The sequence below is a fragment of the Impatiens glandulifera genome, chromosome 1 (genome assembly GCF_907164915.1).
Source record: "Impatiens glandulifera chromosome 1, dImpGla2.1, whole genome shotgun sequence".
Classification (NCBI taxonomy): Eukaryota; Viridiplantae; Streptophyta; class Magnoliopsida; order Ericales; family Balsaminaceae; genus Impatiens; species Impatiens glandulifera.
In genome coordinates, this window is record NC_061862.1 from 10,230,084 (window position 1) to 10,249,124 (window position 19,041).

The 19,041-nt window shown below is 25.1% G+C and overlaps 1 protein-coding gene and 1 pseudogene across 1 annotated transcript; both read right to left on the reverse strand.

The window, feature by feature from the left end:
- Positions 1–2,588: 2,588 nt before the first annotated feature.
- LOC124944645 lies at positions 2,589–3,361 on the reverse strand (annotated as a pseudogene).
- Positions 3,362–6,734: 3,373 nt separating this feature from the next.
- On the reverse strand, positions 6,735–8,578 carry LOC124944728 (senescence-specific cysteine protease SAG39-like). Its single transcript, XM_047485104.1, has 2 exons — positions 8,164–8,578; positions 6,735–7,339 (listed from the first exon to the last, which is right to left on the reverse strand). The coding sequence occupies exons 1-2, from the start codon at positions 8,576–8,578 to the stop codon at positions 6,735–6,737; spliced, it is 1,020 nt and encodes a 339-aa protein (XP_047341060.1).
- Between the last annotated feature and the right edge of the window lie 10,463 nt (positions 8,579–19,041).

The following is a 19,041-nucleotide window of genomic DNA, read 5'->3' on the forward strand; positions in this document are numbered from 1 at the left end:
TCCTATAATAAAACAATATATATATTGACAAAGATAAGCAAATCGTTTTTAATAAATTTTTGTGAACATAGAGATCACATATGTGAGTGAGAAGTGGGTCGCTTTGAAAGAATTGAATAACTCAATTCTAGACCCTCTAAGAGAACTAGGCGCGTGTTCCATGGCAAAACGAACACAACCATGAGAACTTAACATGTTTTATGAAACATTCTATGTGAAATTTGTAATCATTTATACAAATATCAGAATAGTTCAAGGACATCAAATATACTAATTAGTTAGTAAAGTTATATACTTTTATAAGAAAATGTTCAAATGGTTACCCCTACCTATCCTATGTAGGATTTAACTGTTGAACTTTTTTACCGGATTAATCTTTCAATTTTTGTGGGGATTGTTGGAATTTTTAAACTAATTTATAAATTCCATTAATGAATAGAAATTAGAATGTGAGTAATAAAATCAAATCAAATTCACATGAAATTCAAACGTGAATTAAATGATGAAATTTGATACAAATATATAAAATATTGTTAATTTGTAACTTACATGAGTTTGTTATTATTATCAATTGTTATGATAATTTAATATTATGATTAATAAATTGAAAAATCATGTAAAGTTGGTATTGAATTGTAAATGCCTTAATTATTTTTGACAAATAATTACTCCCTAATGAAGAGTAAACGTTAATGTAAATGAAGATGTAATTAATGTCAACCGTTGGATTAATGGATGATTTTATTTAATGGTTTAACTTTTTAACAATTTAAACTCCTCATCTTTAATCTAAAATATCACTTCATCCTCTTATCATTTCTTACTCTAGAATTCCAAAAATTTTCTTCTTCTTTTGTGAGTGTTCTTCGAGTTCTTCGCTCGATATTTTCCATTAAAACTCGGTGATAGTTCAGGTATGTTGATCAAGTTCGATGCGTAGTGATTCCAATACAGAATCACTACTATATTCGTTGTACCCTGAGAGACAGCCATCTACGATTAGCTCCAGCACAAACAGAAGACAATGAAACTGTTTTAAGGGAAATGTGCTAAGTAATGCCTCGAATCAACCTCTTATACAGTGATATCGTTCTTCATATATATTTTATTTTATTTAACTTCTTTGTTATGTATATATGTTTTTTAAAATTAAAGAAAAAATATATAACATCGCCCACCCACCATTTCCGGCCGATCCGATTTGCTCCATCCCCTTACCCCTACTTAGATGTATCATACATCCAACAGCCCAACCATTTTCTCCCGGTGACCCGATCTCCTACACCATCCATTATTTGGCGGACACCTCACACAAACCCACCATATCATTTCATTCATGAACCATATATCCAGCTACTCATCACTTCTTCACCACTTTTGTTCACCGATCTGACCCTCTATCTGCAACACTACCCACAAATTCGATCCACCCCTCCAACTTCCTTAGAACATTCCCCGCTAAACAGTCGACTCCTCCACCTACCACAACCTTTGACTGGAAACTGCCGACGCACACCTCTCGGAAGCCCCGAACTCCTCCACCTTCCGAAAGCCCCTACATAAATTCTCTTATAAGTGATCAAAAGTCTTTAAAGGTACCTTATTCTCTTCAGCAATAAACTTATTGTCTTAGAGGAAATAAAATTATCAAAAATGATGATTATTTATACCAAAAAGTGTTCTCGGTTCCCTCGTAGTATCCACTTAAGTCTTCTAGATGCAAGGCTTTACAGAAATGATCGCTCCATTCACATTTACGATACCACAAAATAGGAAGGCTTAAAGATAAGTCAAACACTGTTAAATATTTGAAGAAGAAAAAGTGTAAATTGAAATTGTATTATTGAAAGTTATCATTCAAAACAATTAAATATCTCCCTTGTATAGGAGTTCAATACTAACTAATTAATCAAACTAGCTAATCAGTTACTAACTAATTAACGGGTTTAATAAACCGTTAGTTATTATTTTTACGGAAAAACGTAGTAGAAATAAAGTTTCATCTTGACAAAACAAGTCGATGAAACATCAAGCTACGATCATGCAGCCATCGTCTTCAACAAGCTCAATTCAGCAAACTTCAATTTTTTAGCTATCCAATTTAGATAGCCGAGCAAACTCAATTCAGGAAGCTCCACTTTTTTTCCAAACTACTCAATATAGATAGCTCAATCTTCGTTAGTCCAATCCACAACAATCATCATGAATTGTCTTTTCTTACTTAGCTGTCAGCTTTCAACCTTGTCGGCTTTAATTTTTTTCCTTTCAAATAAAGCCAATTTAGCAATCTTCTTGATATTGACAAATCATGTCGACAAACCCATTTCTTTCGGTAATTGCAAGGGAATCTTTCTCCACGCCTTCAATACCTTCAAAATCTCATCTCATTTTGATTCGATAAAACCGTCCTTGCATCGACATATATTTTTTCAAAGAAGCCAATTTAGCATTCTTTTTTTTTGGTATTGACGAATCTTGTCGACAAACCACTTTTTTTCGATTACAAAGGAATCGTATCCGTAAGTTCACTTATACTATTTCCTTCTTCCCTTCGATCAACTTCTTAACTCAATCGCCAAGAGAAACCATTAACTCCATTGTCTCATTATCCACCCACCCGATTCTCCTTCATCAGTGATATGCACGGACCATGTTAAATTGAGAGACCACATTCTGCACTTGTCAATACAAAGGAGTCCCTCATCAGTTAGATTCTGAGCACCACATCCAAGAATCCAAGTTGGGTTAATGAAGATAGAACTTTATAAGAATCATCAATAAAGCTTTAAAGCGCGTAGAAATTTAGGCTGCGAAGAGAACGACACTTTATGCACCGAGTGAGATTCAAATGCTCCAAATTACTGTAGTTGTCAACAATAATTTTTATGCCTTTGTCCGTTATGTTCTTTCATCCACTCAAGTTCAAATCAACTATGCGTTTGTCTTCACCAAAAGCTTTATGGATTGATCTGTAATCCTCAAATTCAAGTAGATGAAAAATACTTTCAAATTTGAACATGCAACTGTGATAGCTTGGATTCCCTTGTCCAATATATTTTGACAGCCATTCAGATTTATAACCTCCGGACTTCCAAGAAAATCTGAGTATTTTCTTCTAAGGATATCAAGATGTGTGTTCAATATCTTGACCAAATTCAAGGATGATTTGTTTCACATTTCTGTACTTTGATAGAGATAAAGTAGAGACAAGTCGATCATCACCAGAATTGGTCATTTCATGAAAATCAAGACCCGACCAAAGAGAGGAATAAGAAATGAGAGTGCGATGAATCGAGGGGCTGACGAGTAGGAGAGAGATGGAACTCTTGGTATTGTTCGTCTTCCTCTCCCTTTGCCTCATCTCTCTCTTCTTCCATTTCGTGTAACTCGGTCATTGTTCTTTCTTCTTCTTCAGCCATTCGAAAACCTCCAGCGTATACCAATAATATCTTTCTTCTTGAGATAAATAGACAAGAACCAACTGCAATTTTCTAACAGAGTGATTTCACTTTCTTGACCTTCAAATAAACAGTAACAAAGTAGTCTCTTCTTCGATATTAATAGAATATAGAATAAAATCCTCCGTCAATGGCTCTTCCGACCACGACAAAGGTTGCGGAAAACTCTCCAAGATCTTTAACCTTGAAGCTCTGATACCATGTTAAATATTTGAAGAAGAAGAAGTGTAAATTGAAATTGTATTATTGAAAGTTGTCATTCAAAACAATTACATATCTTCCTTATATAGGAGTTCAATACTAACTAATTAACCAAACTAACTAATCAGTTACTGACTAATTAACGGTTTAATAAACTGTTAGTTATTATTTTTACATCCTCCCCTCAAGGAGAAACGTAGTAGAAAAAAAGTTTCATCTTGACAAAATAAGTCGATGAAACATCAAGCTACAATCATGCAGCCATCGTCTTCAGCAAGCCCAATTCAGCAAACTTCAATTTTTTAGCTATCCAATTTAGACAGCCGAGCAAACCCAATTCAGAAAGCTCCATTTTTTTTTCAAACTACTCAATATAGATAGTACAATCTTCGTTAGTCCAATCCACAACAATTATCATGAATTGTCTTAACCGTTAATTATTATTTTTACAAATACTTCTATTTGGGTTGGCGCGAACAAGCGGGGACCTTTTTGTGGCCTTAAAAAGGACAGTGATAGTTCATTTAGAATCATCATCCCAATTGATTCGAGAGCCTCCTTCCATACATCCCTTACTAAAAGCATCAAAACTCTTTCTATAAACATCAGAGGTAACACAACTGAAGAAATAATCTCTCTCGATTGAGTCTCGTAGTAGCTTGCGAAACCTGGGTCGAGGTAAGCCTAATGACGACCGATCTCTAAACTTGGGCTTCTAAGTGCTTCTCGATTGAAGGCTCCGTTGAGGTTCGTGACTTGTATTGAGACTATCATTTATTCACGTTCTCAAATAAAGAAGACAAGGCTAGTGTGGCTAAAGGGAGTTGAACTTTCTACGGAGACAAGGTCTCTTTTCAGAATTGGAATAAATTTATTAGATGCAAGCCAAACACCCGAAAAAAATAAATCATTTTGGATTCGTATAGTTGGACTTCTGCTACATCTATGGAATCACAAGGACCTTACTAAAGTTGGAAACTCTAATGGTGGGATAATGGAGATTGATAATTACACGTAAGAAAAAACAATTTACAATGGGCAAGTATAAAAATCAAAAGATCCGTCCAATGTTTGCCTACTTAAATTGAGGTCGGGGATGGAGACCTCATATACAATCTCCCGGTCTTGTCGAAAATGGGTCCAACAGTTTCCATTAAAGATAAATATCCATCTAAGTCTAGTACAAGCAGAACCCTTCTAGACAACCTTAACTTTCTACATCTTTTAGCTCCCACTATATTTCCACATACACCTCGTTGTATCCCTTCACTACCTACATCCCATCCCACATGTTTCATTAAGGATAAAGGTCAATTTAAGGCTAACATAAGTAGAACTGAACTAGACAACCTCAACCTTCTATACCCTTTAGTCCCCACTATTTCTCCATCTATACCCCTCTTCCCCATACCCTCCCTCAAAAGCCAAACGTCCCAAACACATTTTCTCCCAACTGCACCTCTAACCTCACCCTTCCACCACACGCCGCTCCCCACAACCATTTTGACCCCCATACGCCTATTATATAACCCGATCGCCTTCTCTTACTCAAGAAGACATAATCGATCATCAAAACCCCGAAGACCAACTCAAAATCACCTAACTCTTCCTTAACATACTTCCATCTTCTACTCACACACCCAACTCTAATCAGCAAGTCCAACATGCACTTCCAGCCCAAACTAGCCACTTTCTCAAACCTATCCTCCTCACCAGAACATGGTCATTACATTTAAAACTTACATAATATGGACATGGTCAGTAGAGAGAATACTACAGTATCTTCAATAGATAATTGATTCAAGCAAAAAAATACATTATTTGCTTACAATGATTGAGACAATTTCGTTGTTTGTTGTCTGCATATTAAAAAAATGGGGAATAGGGTTTCGTGGAAATAATATACAAAATCAAAGTAGGGTTTCCTAAATATGAACGATTTCATTGAACGTAACATTTTCAGAGTATAGTTTCCTAAATATGACCAAAATATAACGACCTCATTGTGCGTGCATACCATTCTCGAAATAGGGTTTGAGGTTTCATAAATATGAACAGAAATTAAGAGTTTGCCATAAATATCTTTCAAATAGAGTTAGAAATCGTGAATCGTCGTGAGAGAGAGCGCCGAATTCAAATCGCAATCGTACAATAATAATATAATATTTAAATTATAAATTACGATCGAAGCACAACAGAGTGAAGCAATCGTACATACATGAGTGAAGCTATTAGCGTTGTAAATGGAAATGAAGCAAGCATCACTAGGTAGGTAAAACATAGTGAGCGCTAGTTTCACTCACATTAGCGATGTAAAATCGTAGTGAAGAAAACTACACTAGGTAGTGCTCGTTACACTCATATAAGCGTTGTAAATATCTAGTGAAGCAATCTTCATTAGTTAGCGCTTGTTTCACCCTTTTTAATTCTCTAATAAGGTTTACGTGAAGACATAACTGTTTTTATCTGAACGCATAAAGGTTTTTACATTAATGTGTTTGTAGTTTTAAATTAATATATATATATATATATATATATAATATTTAATATATAATTATTAAAATAATTAAAATAAATTCATTTAAATATCTTAAAAATAAATTTAAAAATATGTTGTTATATATATATTTAATATATAATTATATAAATTATGAAATAATTTGTACAAATTAATTTAAATATATTAAAATTAAATTTAATAATAAATAAATAATGTCCATATAATATTTAAGATAAAAAAAATTATGATTTATAATTTAATTAGTTTTATGAGTTTAAAAAAATACTGATTATTAAACTCAAAACAATAATAATCAACTTATATTTTTTTTAAGATAAACTCTAATGTTTTATGAATTTATATATAACCTTCATATCATATTTTTTTTAATAATTAAAGAAAAAAGCATACAATTAATAATAAACATATATATTTTCTAGGCAAAATTTAATTATTATGAATTTATTATATTAACCTTCCTATCATCATAATAATAATAAACTTTAAAGAACTAAAAACAATGTAATTCTTTAATAATAATACATAAAATTAGAAACTAGTAATAATAAAATTAATTAAGCAATAGTAGGATAAGCAGCATTCATTGCAATTCCACAAGTTCCTTCTTGAGCCTCAACATCACGAGCCATTCTAACATAACCTTCTTCACCCCAATTATCTCCCCATGAATTTTTCACCAACCAATATTTAGTTCCATCTTCTTCCGTAACTCCATATCCAACAACCGTAACTCCATGGTTCAAATTCGTACTACAAGATTCCCCTGTGTAAACACCACCGCTGTAGAATCGAAATTCAGATCCATCCGCATCGATAGCTACAGAAACTGGTTGATACGACACCGCTTGTTGCAAGGCGCTTTCGCTGTTGGGTGGAACATTTTCGTATCCGGTTATTGTTGCTACATTGTTTGTTATCAAATTTTGTTTGCATGTGTCTTGGTCGGTTCCTTGATATGGATAATTTGATTCGCTTGTTAATCCACCGTTATTGATGGCGAATTCGAATGCATGGCTCATTAATCCGCCGCCGCAGCCTTTATCGGGTCCGTATATGTCGCAATCGACTAGTTCTTGTTCTGATAGGTTGATTAGATTTCCTGTTTTTATTTGTGTGATTCCTTCAATTGCAGCAACAGCAGAGAATGCCCAACAACATCCTAACACGCATTTGACACAAAATAATTAGGTATAGATAAAATGTTGATTCACCTAAGTTCCTAGTACAATCATTTCTCTCCAATTATATAATATTTTGAATTAATTTTGAATTATAATTAAGGAAAACAATTTAGTTAATTAATTAAATTTATACTAGAGTCTCATATTCAAATTTTGTTATTCTATCCTTTTTAGGTGAAGAATTGGCTATAATGTGATCTTACCTCATTGCTTGTCTAATATTTTGATGTTGATTTTTTGTTGGGTTGTCCTAAAAAAACCTAATTATTTGAATTTTAGTTGATTTAACAAAAAAAAATTGTATTAAATTTAGTAAAAGTGAAGTAAAAACTTGTTTTTAGGGTTTTTTATATATAACTTTTTTCTATGTAAAAAGGGCTATGTGAGTTGTGATTTTGAGAAGATAGGTACTTATTTGGTTAAAAAAATTAAAAAGTATTATTATATAGTAATCAAATATTTTTTAAAATTGAAAGTATTATAATATTTTGATTAATGAATTAAATAATATGATTGATGAAAGAGATAATGAAATGATATTTGATTATGGTTGGATAAAAAAACTAACCAAAATATTTTTATGTTTTAGTTTATTAAATAAATTATTTAATAGTTAAAATAATTGTAAACTGATAAAAGAGAGTTTTTAAAAATAAATTAGTAAAATTGTAAAAATAAATCTTTAAAATCCCATGCCAAAGTAGATCAATGATTTTTGTGTTTTTCATGCATTAATATAAAGGGTTTTGTTAACAAAATAATAAAAATAAAAAGTGTTAGTATTAAAAGATAAATTATATACCGCAATTTCCTTGTCTCTTGACGGGTGTAACAGCACCTTTTTTTCTCCAATCAACTTCAGTTGGCATAAATGATGCATTTTCATACATGAACGAAGAATTCATCACTTTAGAATCTCTGACACGATTATTCGACAACAAGAATCCGTTCCTCTTATTGAACTCGTCGTTCGTGAGGTCTGCAAATTTATTGATTGCAAGCTTATAAGTTTTGTTCCCAGCTGCATTGAACGAATCGATATAAGCAACATTCTCTTTGAAAATGTTGAATCGCTCTAGCCTCTCGACATCATTCGAATACACACGATCATGCTGCATGATCCAATCCTGGTGCCTCGAGACCATGGATTGTTCGTCAATTGACCTAGACTCAGCTCCTCGAGTTGAAAGGGTAGCCAGCACAATGAACAAAGCCATGCATATGGTTTTGGGATCCATATTTGCTTGAATAGTGTTAGTGAGTATTATGAAGAATACTACTGATATTGTGCTTTATTTATATTAAAAAAAAGAATAAAATTACAATATTTAAAAATGATCAAATAAAATCTTTTGAATAATTTGTATGTAATTGCCAAGATTAACTGAAATCTTCTTTAAAAATGATATATTACTTGAATAGTGTGAATATATATTATATATGTTGACATATATACTAGGATTTGCCGAATTAGTTAGTTATTATATATTATTTTTAAAATTTACTTTCAAATATTCTTGAGATCTTTAATTAATTGCGGTAGAGATATGGAATTATGGGGTATATTTAAATTAATTTATAGAAAGATATGTTTCATATTCTATAAATTTATTATAATATTATATATATTTATCTTTAATTGAAGCAGACATAATTTATAATATGGTGATTGATTTCTAAAATGTAAAATAAATAAATTGGTTGATTTGATTTGATTTGGATACAATATAGACAATACTACCTTAGTAAAAATTATAATAAAAAAAAATAGATAATTATGATTCTATATTTGTTATGATTGAACAAGGAATCACTAATTATTATTTTTAGGACGAAATAGTAATATATTTTATGGGATTCCATTCATAAATAAAAATATATATATATATCAATATTAACACCTAAAAGTAAATAAAATCATAAACCCTTATTTGATAAGTTGAATATAAAGGGAAATCCATATATATTAAGTTCGGATATATGGTATATTTAAATATTTGAATTAGTCTCTACTTCAAATATACTAATTAATTAATTAATGACATAACGAATAAATTGTACCGATATATTTTCGCATTTATTTAATAGAAAATTTATTTCGAATTGTTATTATGTTGGTGTTTTGTAAATAATTACAAAGCTGATTAAAAATTAAATTTGGTAGTGATATAGTGTATCATTTGGCTCGAAAGAATAGTTTGTAAACATTAAAATTATGTTCTAAGTGCATTTAGTTACATTTTATATACTCGTATTTTTGTATTAAGTTGGATGGTATATTTAAACTATTATCTTTTATAAATCATATTGAATAGATAGATTTTTTAAAAATTAAAAACCAGTTGACAATAAATAGTTTACAAACCTACTAAAATAAATGTATATAATTGAATATATATATAAAAATAAATAATGAAGTAAACTATTTTGTTATTTTATTTAGTACAGTCAAACTGGAGCTATTTATTAAGTCATTGAGATTTGTACATCATCTTTTAAATCTTATAATCAGATATTCATCGTTATTAAAGTTACAAAATGAATCTTAACCGTTTTAAAACTCTGTTAACATTTTATTTATTTGATATTTATAAATAAATAAAATATTATTATCACTAATTTAACTAACAAATTTTATAAAATTATGAACTTTTTACTACAAAACTGTTATAAATAAATCGTACCAACACGTGGGGTTAATTTGAACATTGATTATGGGACAAAAAAAATATTTTGTATAAAGAATATATCTATATACCGTATCAATATTAATGTGTGAGATCATATACCTTTAAATTTTAATAATTGCTTTTCAATCATATATAGTATTTAAAATTAATTATTTAAAATATAGACAAGTGATAGGGAGGTTGATGTTAGGCCTCCGAGAGCGTACAGTGAATCCCCGTGGCTTCTACGAGGATTTTGCCGCGCTATAAAAAAAATCATATAAATAGTTTTAGTGTGGCAAATAATGTAAAAAGTAAAAACTTTCCTCTTTTTCCTCTATCTTTTCCGGCGATGACCATTTTCCGGTTGCAAATCCTATAACAGATTCGGATGCTCCGGAGAACCCTATCGATGGTGACCGGGATATAACTCCATATAAATACATATCGACAGTGGCTGCTCCGGAGAACCCTATCGATGGTCGTCGGGTAACTCCATATAACTATTGTGTTTCTTTCATCGTTATCTTCTACTCGACGTAGTTATCTTCTTATCAATACAATTTTATATTGACACGGTTATATTAAACACAATACATGAATATATTGAGCTCAATACAAGGATATATTGAGCTCAATACACCTTTATATTGAGCTCAATACACGGTTATATTGAGCTCAATACATTTTTATATTAAGTTTAATACACCTTTATATTGAGCTCAATACACCTTTATATTGAGCTTAATACACCTTTATATTGAGTTCAATAGTCAATACACTTTTATATTTAGCTTAATACACGAATATATTGAGCTCAATACACAGATATATTGAGCTTAATACACCTTTATATTGAGCTCAATACACCTTTATATTAATCTCGAGGTTGGTCACCCACGAAACAAAAATTATCTGCCGTAAAAAAAGTAATTGACAAGTCCAAACATTCAGCAAATGTTAGTTTTGCCTCATTGACTCGTTATATTATGTTAGTTGTTTTGTTATATTGAGTTCATTGTCTTGTTATATAAAATTCATTGCCTAGTTATAGTGAGTGTATTATCTCATTATGTTTAGCTAATTGACTTGTTATATTGTGTTTGTTACTTTATTATATTGAGTTGATTGTCATGTTATATAGAGTTCATTGCCTAGTTATATTGAATGTATTGCTTCATTATATTTAGCTAATTGACTCGTTGTATTATGATTGTCGTTTCGTCATATTTAGTTGATTGTCTCGTTACATATAGTTCACTGTCTCATTAAATTTAGCTATTAAATTTTATTATAGAAAAAAAAATGCGGGATGAATCAGCAGATGCCAACAATTCAATGACCCAACTACTATACCACAAACAATAGTCTCTACTCAAACTAATGCGTTGTACGGTTATAATTATAAAATAAAGATAAATAAAAATAAATAAATAAATTTTATAAAATTATCTCAGTAGTTATTAAAATAAAACAATTAAAAATACATAAAAACATTCTACATACCTTAAAATTTATCTTTCACATCTTAAATTTTTTTTTAGAATGTTAACAAAATTTTTAAAATCATAATATACTTCAATTTAAGACATTTAATGCGAATCAGTAATTGAAATCTTAACTGACTCTTAACATTTGAATTATCATAATTAGTTTAGTTAAGTAATTTTTGTAAGAATGAAATAACACATTTTTAAATATAAAATTCTTCAAATATCTAAACTTTTGATATATATATGATTAAAGATAAAAATATAAATTAATTATGAGAGATAAAACAATCTATATAATAATTAAGAATAAATTTAGGAAAGAAAATGAATAGGATGAATGGCTTATATCAAAGCTATAATTTTATGGCATGTTATGAAAGCGCAAAATGTATCATAGACTATGCTAGCTAAAGAATCATATGTATTACTGAAAAATTATTTATTTTCCCCTAAAATAAATATTGTTATTTTCTAAAATAAATATTTTATTATATATTTGTTATTTTTATGTATCTTCATACATTTAATCTCATAGAAAGTTTAAAATTTATATTCTCTAAATAAGTTTTCATTCTCATATTCATTACTTAGTTTTTTTTATTGAAATTTAATTAATTTTGAATTGGTTTTGTTTTTATAAAAATTAGTTTTAATTAAAATTTAATGTTAATATATATTTTTAAATTTATCAAATATCTAAAAATATAAAAATTCATTTATATTAGTTTGAAATTTACTTTTCTATTTGAAAAATGCTTAAAAGAAATATCAAATGTAAAAACTTTTTAAATATTAAATTTTGAATAATATTACCAATTAAATTATATAAAGTTCTACTTTAATATAATATTACTCATTGTTAGATTTACTTATTTAAAAAATAAAATACTAAAAAATACATTTTGAATTTTTTTTGTGTTTTTTATAGTTATATTAATTTTGACTATTTGGTGAAAATTGATATTTATCAAAAATAATAATAATAATAATAAAATAAATAATATAATTAATTAATTATTAAATATATAGTGTTTCAATTTATATTTTTATAATAATAAATAAGTCTCAAATTTTCTTAATCATTTTAAAACTTAACGTAATTAGTTAAATATATTTTTAAATATATATAATTTTTAAATATTTTTATTAATTTATCTTAAGTTATTTTTGTTTTTTCTAAATTTATTTTTATGATTTTTTTATTTAATAATATATTATTATTATAATAATAACATTAATTATTATTTTTATTTAATAAAAACAATTTTATAGTATAATACTTTGTGTAAATTTATACATATAAAATACAACTATAAATTAAAATAACAATTTTTTATTAACAATTTAAAATATGTCAAATTATATCCTTTTTATTTTATTATTTAATAATATATATTACAGATTTATTATATTTTATGAATATATATATATATATATATTACATATTTATTATATTTTATGAATATATATATATATATATAATAATTTTAAAATGTGAATATTAAAAGACAAAAAAATAAATAAATTAAATATATTTGAATGAAAAATAATATTAATAATTTTTAAAATGAAATTATTTAATTTTTTATTTTAAAAATATTAATATTAGTTCTTTTACATACAAATATTATTTTTTATCAAACATTCTACTTGAAATTTTAACTTTTTTTTTATTATTCAACCATTTCATTTCATATTTATTCATAAATTTAATGAATTTCTCGTCTAGTGATCTTACTCAAACAAACTCATTGAATTTATATATATTAACCACCAATATATTTTATACCACTTACACTTCGAATATTTTTAATAAAGTTGAATTTATGTGTAAATATAAACAAAAATTTTAATTGAAAATAATCAAAACTTTTAGACAACATATTAAAATAAAATTCTCATAATTAAAATAAACAAATAACTATAAAATTAAGAAATAATGAGTATTTATTTTTAGTGAAGAATCCATGGAAATAATTGGTATTATGATCATTAGTAACAAAATTGTTTAAAACTTTATTTGTTAACCTAAAAGATATTATAATTTAGCATATTAAAAAAAATAAGTGCATAATGTCAAACAAATTTTAAAACGAATAAAAAATAATTCAATATATAAATTAAAATGACAATATTTTATTAGATGACTCAACGTTTAGTTTGAACAATTCATCTTCACAGTTACATTTTAGGGTAATTCTTCATGAAACCATAAAATGTGTAAATATTTGCTTGGATTCTTCACTAACCGGTTTATGAAGATTTAAAAAATATGTAAAAAAATTTTTTTTTTTAAATATCATTATTAGGAGATAATAAGTATTATAATCAATTTTAGATACAAAATATCAAAAACATTATTTGTTGATCAAAAGATATTATAATTTAACACATTAAAAATAAATATGTGCATAATGTCAAACAAATTTAAAACGAATAAAGAATAATTTAATATATAAGTTAAAATGACAAATTTTTATTAGATAACTCAACTTTTAGTTTGGACAAATCATCTTCACAATTAGGATAATTTATCTTAAATTCATACAATGTTTATAAATTATTTTTAAAATAATAATGGAAAAAAGTGTATGTGTTACTCTTAATTCAACTTTTAGGAGTTTCGACATGAAATTAGTTAGATTTTTGTGTTAACTTTTGTGATATTAGTAATGAAAAGATTTGATTTTTAAAAGTAAAAAATAATATAAATTCATTAACTATCAACATTTTTTAGATGCATAATATTATAATAGGCACAATGGTAGTATATATTCTTCTCGCATTGACTACATATGTCTTCACGAAAGTTTATCATTTATGAGAAATTGGTCATACTCATAAATCATTATATAAAGTTAATGAAAATTATCAAGTATCCACTCAAATTATTTAGTAAATTTGTTGTATGTTCTTCCTCGCTTGGACATAGATGTTGCAAACTTGCATTATACTATTTTTTTATAAAATGATATCTAAAAAAAACTATAATTAAGAAAAATTATTGACGTAAAAGTATTTTATCATTTAATCTACAAAATTGTCACAAATATTTAAACTTTTTATCTCGCCAAATTTACTCAGTCCTTCTAAAAAGTCTTTACAGAAATTTTAAAATCAAAACACTCAAAAAAAAATATGAGAACCGTGAGCCATATAAGATCAATATATAAGATGTAAATATTTGCATGATTCTTCACTAACTAAGGTAACGAAGATTGAAAACGTTGACTCATATTATAGAAGAAAAAAATAATTATAATATCATTAAATACGTTAAATCAAGTGACGTATTAAAATGTAATCAAAAACATTAAACTAACCATATTTTAATGTTTTTTAATCTTCATACAATCATATATGATAATAATAATAATAAATCAATAGAAAAGAAAAATGAATGATCTTAAATTTTACTATTTTGGTAATGTAGTCAAGATTTACGAATGTGAATTGAATGAGTTTCATTGCAAAAAATATTCCATCGTCATCATATATTTCTCACTTCCTTACAAATTACGATTTAGTGCAACACATTATATTGTAAGAAAAACAATATCTTTATATTATATAGTTTTAGACCCGCGGGCCAATAATAATTTTATCTAGTTCAAGCTATTTTATAAACAAATTAAAGAGAAAAACCAAATAAAGATAATTTGATCCAAAAAAATTTGTGTAATGATTTTTCTTAGCGACAACACATTTTATCAAATTCTCATATACAACCACTATTATCATTTTAGTCTTATATGACCATATCCCCTCTTTTAATTTTTTATCCCCATATATATACCATCATTGAACATTGTCATTTTAATCTTATACTAAGATATCTTTAATTTCTTTTATATATATATATATATATATCACCGTAATGATCATTGTTGGGCTAGTTTGATTCAGCTGTTAGGCTAGTTTGATTCAGCTTATTCTCAGCTTATTGGCTTATTCAGCTTATTCTCAGGTATGTTTGATAAGATTTTAGTTTATTTAATCGTTAAACTTGGGTAGGATTGATTCAGCTTATACGCCCAGCTTATTTATTTTTTATATTTATAATATTATTTAATAATTAATATTATATATATATATATAATAATATATATTTATTAATTTAATTTTAAATATTAATAGATGATTTAAATTAAAAAATAATATATATTTTAAAATAAATTATATTAATATATTAATTTTTATAAGTTTGTTTTTGTTAATGTATAATTTTAAATATTAATAAATGACTTAAATTAAAAAATAATATTTTTTAAAATAAATTATATTAAAAAAAACATTTTTTTATTATTATATATATTTTTCAAATTTTCACACTCTCCTTCTATCTAATCTTTCAATTGTTCATTTATTTTCGAGCTCTTTTACACTATTCGTATTATAATTTATTTCAATTGTAATTAGATACTTTTGGATAATTAAGGCTAGTTTAATTTCTGAAATTATAATTATAAATAAAAAAATTATAATGTATTTATATTTTACTTAATTATTTTATATATTAAGATACATATATTATAAATAATACAAAAAATATTTAAATGTATGTTTTTTTATTATAATAATTTTATATAAATATATAAATATATTATAAATATATGAAATAGATGAGAGAAAATGAATAAAATAATTAGAGAGATTAAATTAATGAAATAGAATGAATAAAATGATTAGAAATGAATGAAATAAATGAGAGAGGGTGAATAAAAAAATATTTAAAATTGATGAGAGAGAAAAACACTGAGATTATAATCTTAAACGCTAAAGAGGGAGGTAGAGAAAAAATTGAGTTTAAACGCAAAAATGTGTTTGATTATAATTTTTTGCGTGAGCTTATTACGTAAGTTACTGTAGTAGATTATTATGCAAACGTCCATACTCAGCTTATAAACGCTAAATCAAACAAGCCCGTTATTTTATTCCCCGTATATATACCACCACCAATGACCATTGTCATTTTATTCTTATACTAAGATATCTTTAATTTCATACAGACCAACACCATTATCATAATCATTTTAGTCTTATATCTTAGTATAAGATCTCCTTCAATTTCTTCATCCTTATAATGACTATTGTCATTTTAGTATTATACCAAGATATTTTAATCTCATATATATACCACCACTATTTTTAAATTCGCATATTGGTAGAGATTCAAACTCATGGTCTCATATCTGGATTGTGAACACTTTGACTGCTAACCAATGATGATTGTTGTTTTCAATTTAAAATTATATATATATTAGTTAAGTTTTAATCATTTGTTTTAAATATGTGGTTTTATGTATAATATATAATTATATAAATTATAAAATAATTAATAAAAATATAAAATAATATTAATAATAATAAACAATCTATAATAAATAGGAAAAGAATTTAAAAAATATATTAATAAAAATAAAAATATAGGAATTAATATATAAAGATATATATATATAATAATAATGCTAAAATATCAAATAAATATATATTTATATAAAATTAATTATAAAATATATTTTATATATATTTATAAATTTTTAAAAGAAAATAAAAAATAATATAAATAAGGAGTGATAACATAAAAAATAAATTAATTAATAGAGAAAATAAGATGAGAGAAAATAAAAAAAATAATTAGAAGAAAAATTAATATATATATGATGAGTGATAACATAAAAAATATAAATTAATTATTAAGATATAAAACTAATTTTATATATATATATAAGTAAAATTATTTGAAAAAGAAAAATTTGTAATTTTATTGTAAGTTTAATAAATGATATTAAACTTTATTATATATTATTATTATTATTATTATGTATATTATAAATATTTATATATAAAAATAAATAAATATTAAATATAAAAATTAATAAATATTTAATATTAAAATGATTAATAAGTTTATATAAAATTAATGAAGAATTATATATATATAATAATTAATATAAATTATAAAATAATTAATAAAAATATAAAATAATAATAATAAATCTATAATAAATATGAAAAGAATTTAAAAATATATTAATAAAAATAAAAATATAGGAGTTAATATATAAAGAGAGAAATATATATAAAATAATTAATATAAATTATAAAATAGTTAATAAGAATATAAAATAAAATAATAATAATAATAAATTTATAATAAATATGAAGAGAATTTAAAAATATATTAATAAAAATAAAAATATAGGAGTTAATATATAAAGAGAAATATATATATATATATATATATATATATATATATAATAATACTAAAATATCAAATAATTACATATTTATATAAAATTAATTATAAAATATTATATATATATATATGAATATATATATATATATATATATGAAGAGAGATAAAATATACAAATTAATTAGGAGAGATAAAAAATTATATATATAAATAAATAATATGAGAAAAAATAAAAATAAAAATTATGAAAGAAATTTTATATATAAATGAAGAGTGATAACATCAAAAATAAATTAATTATTAAATAAAATAATTGTAGAAAAAATATAAAAAAATTAATTAGAAAGTAAAATTAATATATAAATAATAAGTGATAACATATAAAATAAATTAATTATTATTATTATTATTGTATATATATATATATATATAATGTTAGAGAAAATAAAACGAAAATTAATTAGGAAATATATTATATATAGGAGAGAGAAATGCATATTATGCGTTATTATAATTTATATATATAATTATTGATAAAATAAATATTTTATATTATTTGTGTGAAAAAAATATAAATATATGATATTGATAAAATAAATATTTTATATTATTTGTGTGAAAAAAATATAAATATATGATAGGTGAATATATATATATATATATATATATATATATATATATATATATATATATATAATATATATATATATATATTATATATATATATATATTATATATATATATTTATATATATAAATTATATATTAGAGCGTACACCTTCAACATTTTAAATTAAGCGTCATTAGATATATATAGATAAATAATCCGACTATGATACCACAAACAATAGTCTCCACTCAATTCTTTTTTACCATATTATTGTAGTTATGTTATCATGTGTTTATGTTATAACATTTATATTGAGCTTATTTCTGCGTTATATTGAGCTCTTTTAAATGTTATATTAGTTTATTTTAGCATTATATTGAATATAATTGAGCGTTATACTGAGCTCTTTTCAACGCTATATTAGTTTATTTTAGCGTTATATTGAATATAATTGAGCGTTATACTGAGCATAATTCAGCGTTATATTGAGCTTTTTTTAGCGTTATACTGAACATAATTTGGCGTTATATTGAGCTCAATACAGCGTTATATTGAGCTCAATATAATCTTTATATTTAGGTCAATACGCAGTTATATTGAGCTCAATACACGGATATATTGAGCTCAATACACTGATATATTAAGCTGAATACACGGTTATATTGGATAACGATTATAAATATTCAAAATATTAAATAAATATTATAAAC

What these genes read in the sequence shown, in the direction of transcription:
- LOC124944728 (XM_047485104.1), bottom strand. Translation starts at nt 8,578, where the DNA reads ATGGCTTTGTTCATTGTGCTGGCTACCCTTTCAACTCGAGGAGCTGAG. An exon ending in CAAGAGACAAGGAAATTGCG is followed by an intron (nt 7,340 to 8,163) that starts GTATATAATTTA and finishes AATGCGTGTTAG; the next exon opens with GATGTTGTTGGGCATTCTCT.